The 7,657-nt window shown below is 31.8% G+C and overlaps 2 protein-coding genes across 2 annotated transcripts; both read left to right on the plus strand.

Annotated features, from left to right (window-relative positions):
* Positions 649 to 3,101, plus strand: LOC107627370. The gene is made up of 7 exons (XM_016330209.1): positions 649 to 982; positions 1,106 to 1,222; positions 1,380 to 1,549; positions 1,751 to 1,925; positions 2,019 to 2,075; positions 2,750 to 2,945; positions 3,080 to 3,101. Exons 1-7 carry the CDS (start codon positions 649 to 651, stop codon positions 3,099 to 3,101), a joined length of 1,071 nt encoding a protein of 356 aa, XP_016185695.1.
* Positions 3,762 to 6,242, plus strand: LOC107628385 (10 kDa chaperonin, mitochondrial). The gene is made up of 3 exons (XM_016331078.2): positions 3,762 to 3,982; positions 4,908 to 5,047; positions 5,896 to 6,242. The coding sequence occupies exons 1-3, from the start codon at positions 3,878 to 3,880 to the stop codon at positions 5,942 to 5,944; spliced, it is 294 nt and encodes a 97-aa protein (XP_016186564.1). The 5' UTR covers positions 3,762 to 3,877; the 3' UTR covers positions 5,945 to 6,242.

Below are 7,657 nucleotides of genomic sequence, written 5' to 3' on the forward strand. Positions count from 1 at the left end.
GTAAAGAATCTAAAAAGGCAATAACAAGAAGTCAACAAATCACTTTTTCCGTTCTTCCCTCTTCTTTTAATCAGAAAACAAAACATTACTTCATATTTCCATTATCATTACAACTTAGAAGATAGTAAGTAGTCTTTGGTCTTCTATTATCATCTTTCATTCTTCTTTCTTTTGTAAGTTATTTATTTTATTTGTTTTTATAAATAATTTATATATTTTATCTAGTTTCTAGTTTATAATATTATAATAATAATTTAGGTTTTTGAAAAAAATTAAAGATGATAATCACGTAATTATAATGTTATCTTTGTATTGTTTTTAATTTTTTTCTCATTATTAATTGTTTGTGACATTGATATTATTGATTTGCAAAAAATAAAATAAATTGAGTTTAGTTAAGTTGCATAATATTTATCTTATTATTTATGTAAATTCTTAATTGTAGGAATTTAGTTGAATCATGAGCAAGATGAAAATAATAGATACTTTTTTCAAAAAGACTAGCTAGAAGAGTGAAAATGTTTCTAATGTTGTTACATCAACACCAACCTCTTCAATACTTGAGATATCAAACATGAATACTTTAGCTCCTCAACAAGATAGTTCAAAGTCAAAGTTCCCACAATTTAATCTTGAACAAATGGAAGTATGTCATTTGGTAAGAGTCCAGGAATTCGACCAATGATTTGGAAGTTCCATCCAAGTAAAAGAGATGAAATTCGTCGAGCTTATCTTAAAGCTAGACCAAATCAACCAATACTTGATAAGTATCCATTCTCGAGCGATACAAGTCATCGTCGTCATTTTCAAGCTTCTTGGTTTGAATTATATCCTTCATGGTTAGAGTATTCTATTGAAAATGATGCTGTATATTGTTTACCATGCTACCTATTTGCTATGGAATCTTCAATCAATACAGGTTCAAATGCTTTCATTGAAAATGGCTTCAGGAATTGGAAGAAGGTAAATAGTGAAAAAGATGGTTCTCTTTTGAATCACATTAGCAAAGGCCCCAATTCGTTCCATCATAGGGCAACGAAATCATGTGATGATTTGATGAAACAATCATAACATGTTGATACACTTATGAAATGACAAACATCAGAGGAAATTGAGAATAATCAACATAGACTTGGAGCATCTATTGATTGTATTAGATGGTTGACTTTTCAAGGTTGCACTTATAGAGGCCATGATGAAAGCTTGAGTTCAGATAATCGAGGTAACTTTATTGAATTGTTAAAGTTTTTGGGTTCTTACAATAGTAGTATTCAGAAGCTTGTTTTGGAAAATACTCCTAGATTTGCTAAATATACTTCAAGTGATGTTCAGAAAGAAATTCTACATATTCTTGCTACAATGGTAAGAAACTCAATTAGAAAGGATATTGGAGATGTCAAATTTTGTTAGAAAGGATATTGGAGATGCCAAATTTTGTATTATCATTGATGAAGTTCGTGATGAATCTAAAAAAGAGCAAATGGCTATTGTTTTGAGATTTGTTGATGTGGATGATTTTGTTCGTGAACGCTTATTTGATCTTGTACATGTTAGTGATACTAGTGCCTTGACTTTGAAAAAGAGTTGGTGTCTGTGCTTTCTATTTATAATCTCCAAATTAAAAATATTCGAGGTCAGGGGTATGATGGTGCTAGCAATATGAGAGGGGGAATGGAATGGTTTACAAGCTTTATTTCTCAATGATTTCCGACAAGCATATTATGTCCATTGTTTTGCTCATAGATTGCAGTTAACACTTGTGGCTGCTTCAAAAGAAGTACTTCAATTTCATGAGTTTTTCACACAATTGACTGCTATTGTCAATATTATTGGTGCATCTTGCAAACGACATGATCAACTACAAGAAGCTCAAGAAATTGAAAATACAAAATTAATTGCCAATGATGAGTTAAAAACAAGTCAAGGTGCAAATCAAATTGGCACTTTACAAAGAGCTAGAGATACAAGATGGAGTTTTCACTTTCATTTTATTTGTAGCTTGATAAGAATGTTTGCAGCTACTCATACCGTTCTTAATAACATTATTGATGATGGTACAACTTCTGCTAAAAGAGGTGAGGCTTATGGTATCGACAAAGTGCTATCCTCGTTTGAATTTGTTTTTTATATTTGATGAAGGAAATTATGGGGATTACTAATATTTTGTGCCAAGCATTACATTAAAAATCTCAAGATATTTTAAATGCAATGCATGCTGTTTCCACATCAAAACTACTTCAAAAATTGAGGGATAATGGTTGGTGCAATTTACTTGAGATTGTTAAGAAGTTTTGTGAGAAACATGAAATTCACATCCCTGATATGAGTACACAATACACGGTTGGAAGAGGTCGATCTCGTCAACCAAAGATAACAATCAAGCATCATTATCGAGTATATGTGTTTTTAGCAGCAATTGACTCTCAAATTCAAGAGTTAAATAGTAGATTCAATGAGGAAACCATGGAGCTTTTGACTTTAAGTAATGCTTTGTCCCTAAAGACAATTTTAAGTTGTTTAATATTCAGAATATATGCAAGTTAGCTGAAAAATTTTATCCTTCAGATTTTTTCTTATCAAAAAAGGATTCTTTTGAATGCTCAATTGTAACATTATGCATTTGATATACCGAATCATCTAAAAGATGTTGGGACACTTTCTGAGTTATGTCAAAGATTGAAAGAAACAGAAAAATAAAAAACTTATCATTTGGTTAATAGACTGATTCGCAATGTCTTGACTTTTCCAGTATCTACAACAACAATAGAAAGAGCTTTCTCGGCAATGAAAATTGTTAAAACAAGACTTCGGAGTAAAATGGCAGACGAATTTCTTGCAAATAATTTAGTCATTTACATTGAAAAAGAAATTGCAGCTACTTTCAGTACAAATTCAATAATAGATGACTTTGAATCAAGGAAAAAGCATCGAGCTCAATTGTCTATGTAAGTTGCAAATTTTAATTTATTTCACCTCTAATAATATTGTTACTAATTTTTTTATTGCATAAATTATGGTTGTGATTTAAATTATTTACATGAAGGTTGAAGCATAATACATTTTTTTAATAATTTTGCAGGAAACGTCTAAAAAGAAATTGAATAGTATTTGAAGATTCTAAAAACAAGTATGTAACAACTTATATTTACAATATTTGAAATTAGTTTTGAGATATTTGTGTTTAATTATTTTAATATACGGTATGTTCAGTTATCTTATAAAAAGTAAATTTTTAAGGTTTAGTTGTTATTTTTAATTAAAATTATATATAGAGTTATTTTTAACTTTTTTTTGTTAAAATAAAAAACTAAAAAAGATATTGACCCCTAGTAAATATTGTCTAGCTTCGCCCCCTGCAGTCCGCTGTATGAAAGACACATATCTTAGGTACCAAAATCAGACCATTCAATTTGTGTACCTAAAGTGAACCGTTCGATTTTTATTTCTATGACCATTCGATTTACTTGCAGCTGTCCTCCACAATAACATTAAACATGCAACTCTTTAATAACATTGCATTACACAATGCCAAGCTCCATTTTAAAATTCAAAAGTATATATTTACAAATTTTGCATTTTTCATTTTTTCTTATAATTTATTCAGAAGATGTTAATCTACATATTATATTTTAAATATAAATTATTAATACAAAATATAACAAATAAAAAATGAAAAATTAAGTTACCAAAAAACCTTTTAGGATAAGTTAATATTGAGGCACTCAAAAGGGAGCAAAAATTTTAGCTGAAAATTCTAGAAACTCCTCCGACAATTGAATATAAAGTATAAACCCCCTCTAAAACCCTACCAGCCGAAAATCCTACGATTTCTTTACTGAATCAACCCCCCTCCCTCTCTCTCTCTCTCGTGTTTCAAATGGCAAAGCGCCTTGTTCCTCTACTGAATCGTGTATTGGTTGAGAAAATCATCCCTCCATCGAAGACCAACACTGGCATTCTTTTACCAGAGAAGACCACCAAGGTCTTAATTTATACCCATTTCTCCTTTACTTCTTTATCTCAATTATATATTTTATTTTTTGTCTCAAAATTTCTTAATGCAATTTCTTTCTGTTCCCACTTTCCGTTATGTTAATTATTCTCAACAATACCACTATGTTTTTTGTTTAGTTGATGCCCCTCGGGCACCGAACTTTTTAAGAGAATTGTTATTAATTATTATTATTGGATCCATGGTTATCTACACAAATGTGTTGGAACTTTTCCTTTGTTTTCCCGTAATTTGCCATTGGAAATGTATTCCTCCTATTATTTTATTTTATTTTATTTTTTTTACTGTACCTGTATTTATGTTTCTCTTATCACAACTTAATTGTTAGAGGGAGAAAAGTTAATGTTAGATTGATATGATAGGCTAGAGAAAAATAGCAAACATTTTTGCACCCCAATTTGATGAAGAACGAATTATTGTAGGATCAATTTGTGGTCAAATGCTATAAATCAGTAGTAATCCATGAAAGAGTTTCCAAACTGTGAAATACACTTGTGAAAGTTGATTATATGTCCTAATTCTGGGTTTGATTCTCATAAATGTCTTTCGCTTGTTGCTTATCGTTCTCTACTCTTATAGAATTCTGCTCCACATTGATGGAACAAAAATGTTTTCCTAGTTCAAAAGTTTCCTGTGCAATCAGTGTTAGTGTTACGTATTTTTAACACAGGATTTCTTAGTATATTTTGTGTTGAGTGCTTCTTGATCGAAGTACATTTCATGACTTGGCGATTGTCGTTGAGGGAAAAATTGTTTCCCTGGTTCAAATTTTTTTTGTGCAATCAGTATTAGTGTTATGTTCTTAACACGGGTTTTCTTATTATTAAATACGTCCAATTTGTGTGGAACTCTTGCTTGATTGAAGTGCATTTGATGACTTGGTGACTTGCTTTAGTTGAACTCGGGAAAAGTTATTGCTGTTGGCCCCGGTCTTCGTGGCAAGGACGGGAACCTAATTCCTCTTGCCGTGAAGGAAGGCGACACTGTCCTTTTACCTGAATATGGAGGAACAGAGGTGAAACTTGCTGACAAAGAGTAAGTACATCTTTTGTACATTCCATGTTCCATTTATTTCTTTGATTGGCACTCTTACAGTTCTTAATTTCATATTTTTGCATGGCTTGACACATTCGATGTGATAAGCTTTAAAATGCCTTTTTAAGTTTTTTTTTTTTCTTCCGGCATATATTCGTAAAATAAAAATGTTGAGTAATTAGGTTTTAGCTGCACTTTTGTCCAATTAATTTTTAGTGTTTTCTGCACTTTTGATTCTTAACCTGATAGGCTTGTGAAAGGTTTTCTTTTTTTTTAATTTTCAGTATTTTCTGTTTTCAGAATTTTGTAGAAAAAAATAAAAATAAAAACAAGGGAAAACAAGATTCCATTGTTTTCATTATTTTTCCTTTTTTCCCCCCACAAAGTCTTGAAAACAAAAGATCTTGAATGTTGAGGCCTCTTAAAAAAGTCGGGAATTTGATTGAATTTTTTCCACAAGGACAAATATGGCAGGCAATTGTTTACGCATTAAGGTTAAATTTATTTTGCACGAGGGGGCATAAGGCTTTCACTTAAGCTATGTTTGAACACTGTTTCTAAAATAGAAATATGAATACAAAAAAATGGGCTTAAAAAATTCTTGTATTTCGTGTGTTTCTTAAAACTTGGATAGGAAATATATGTACGTATTTGCCTCTTTGTTTCTATCTCTACCTTTATCTCTATATTTCAATTTCAAAAGCATAATTCAAACAACCACGGAAGCTTTAACCTTTGGATAAAATTGGCCGTTCACACTGGCTATATTCGTCATAGTTGCAACAACAGCTGCTGATTTTATTTTAGATTATGATTTATTTATTTATTTATTTATCTTTTACTCTTAGGTATTACCTGTATCGAGACGAAGACATTATGGGGACACTCCATGAATGATAGGGCCGTTCTCGTCACCCATTTAGAAGCTTGCTGTAGCAACTATGTATGTTACACTTTCTGCGAGCAGTTTACATTCTCTTCTAATTTTAATATATCAAATGTGTATTTTGTTAGTAGGAACCAAATAACTTATGGTTTTAATTTTAGTCCAACTTTCTATAATACATTTGGAGTTTTGTTTTAAATTTAGGAACTGTTATGGATACCATAAATTTCCTGTTTGCTAATTTTGTTGTTTTGGCTCATTGCTCACTTGATTGCATACATTGCCTTTATTTGAATGTTTATCCCCTTTATGTTTATCTCTCTTCCCCTAATCCTCTCTTGTAGGATGAAAAACAATTGCGGTTAAATTTGTTTGTTGACTTACACTGTGAAGGTTAAATGGTTAATAGAAATGCAACAGACAAAACTAACTCATGATACTTAGCAATTAGCATTGTATAGTAGTATAAAGAATAGGATTAGGAGTGTGAATCGGTGAGTGTATGTAAAGGAAGGTGTAGTACATGTACTGTAAACTCAGAATCATACCCAACTCATTCAGTTTCATTTCTTCACTCATTTTTCTCTTGTGCAATCTTCATTGATCAAACACCACTTTTTATCACAAGTCTTGAAACTCTAATATGGTATCCAGAGCCAGTAGTTAACATCATGGCAGTGATCCACACCAGTGCTTCCACATGCAAATACCTTCTACCTATCATCATTGATAAGATGAACGAGAACAATTTTCTCACATGGCACCACTCTGCCAACATCACGGTTGGAAGGTCACTTTAAGAAGGAAAAGATTCTACCTCAATGCGTAGATTCTGGAGATGCAATGAAAACCTACCAAAGTAGAATTAGATACAATATAAAGAGTGGAAACTTGAAGATCTTTCACTCATGACATGGCTTTTGGCATCAGCGCACTCTAACTTAAAGAACAAGATAGTGCATTGCAACTCTTTTTATGATAAAAATCAAGAAGTTTTCACTGCCTCTTTTAGAGCTAGAGTACCAAGTCTTAAAGCCCAACTAAAATTAGTAAAGATTACTTGAGTTATGCAGATGAATATCTTACTAGAATTAGGCATTTAGTAGATTCTTTGATAGCAATTGATTGCCCCGACTCTGGAGTTGATCATATTCAAACCATCATTGATAACCTTACCGAGGAATATAAAGACATCATCTCTTCTTTATCTCCCTCTTGCGAATTTATTACAAGAAAAAGTTTAGGGGACCAGCAATTTTGTTAAATTCTGGTCAGCATGTAACCAGCAAAGAAAAGTGAGCTATTGGATGAAATCTCACATCAATCTCACACCATTAAAATCATCATTGATGGCTATTTGATGGCTACAAATCATAAAAGTTGCTGGCCCCTAACATTCCTCTTTATTACAATCACCAGTACCTTATAGCCAGAATTACGAGATAAGTATCTTCTCAAGAAGAGGTGGTGGTGGACGTTTCACTAGAGGTGGCAAATTCAACAATACTACTACTACTATGTTGACTTTATATTGCTAATGGATATGGACATATGGTATTACAATTTCTAACACAGGGTCTTCATGAACTTGGGATCTTATTGTCCCTCCTTTTAATGCTACTATCCTAGGCAGCAAATGGGTGTTTGCCTTGAGAAAAAAAAAAGCCTCAAAGTCAGATTCTTAGATATAAGGCTAGACTTGTGGCTAATGGCTTTCATGCCAG

This window comes from Arachis ipaensis, chromosome B02, assembly GCF_000816755.2.
Source record: "Arachis ipaensis cultivar K30076 chromosome B02, Araip1.1, whole genome shotgun sequence".
Lineage (NCBI taxonomy): Eukaryota > Viridiplantae > Streptophyta > Magnoliopsida > Fabales > Fabaceae > Arachis > Arachis ipaensis.

Excerpts from the sequence above, each read along its gene's own strand:
- LOC107627370 (XM_016330209.1), top strand. The coding sequence starts at position 649 with ATGTCATTTGGTAAGAGTCCAGGAATTCGACCAATGATTTGGAAGTTC. Across the intron at positions 2,076-2,749 it reads TACAACTTCTGCTAAAAGAG|TATCTACAACAACAATAGAA; the intron begins GTGAGGCTTATG and ends TGACTTTTCCAG. Across the intron at positions 2,946-3,079 it reads CATCGAGCTCAATTGTCTAT|GAAACGTCTAAAAAGAAATT; the intron begins GTAAGTTGCAAA and ends ATAATTTTGCAG.
- LOC107628385 (XM_016331078.2), top strand. The coding sequence starts at position 3,878 with ATGGCAAAGCGCCTTGTTCCTCTACTGAATCGTGTATTGGTTGAGAAA. Across the intron at positions 3,983-4,907 it reads TACCAGAGAAGACCACCAAG|TTGAACTCGGGAAAAGTTAT; the intron begins GTCTTAATTTAT and ends GACTTGCTTTAG. Across the intron at positions 5,048-5,895 it reads GTGAAACTTGCTGACAAAGA|GTATTACCTGTATCGAGACG; the intron begins GTAAGTACATCT and ends TTTTACTCTTAG.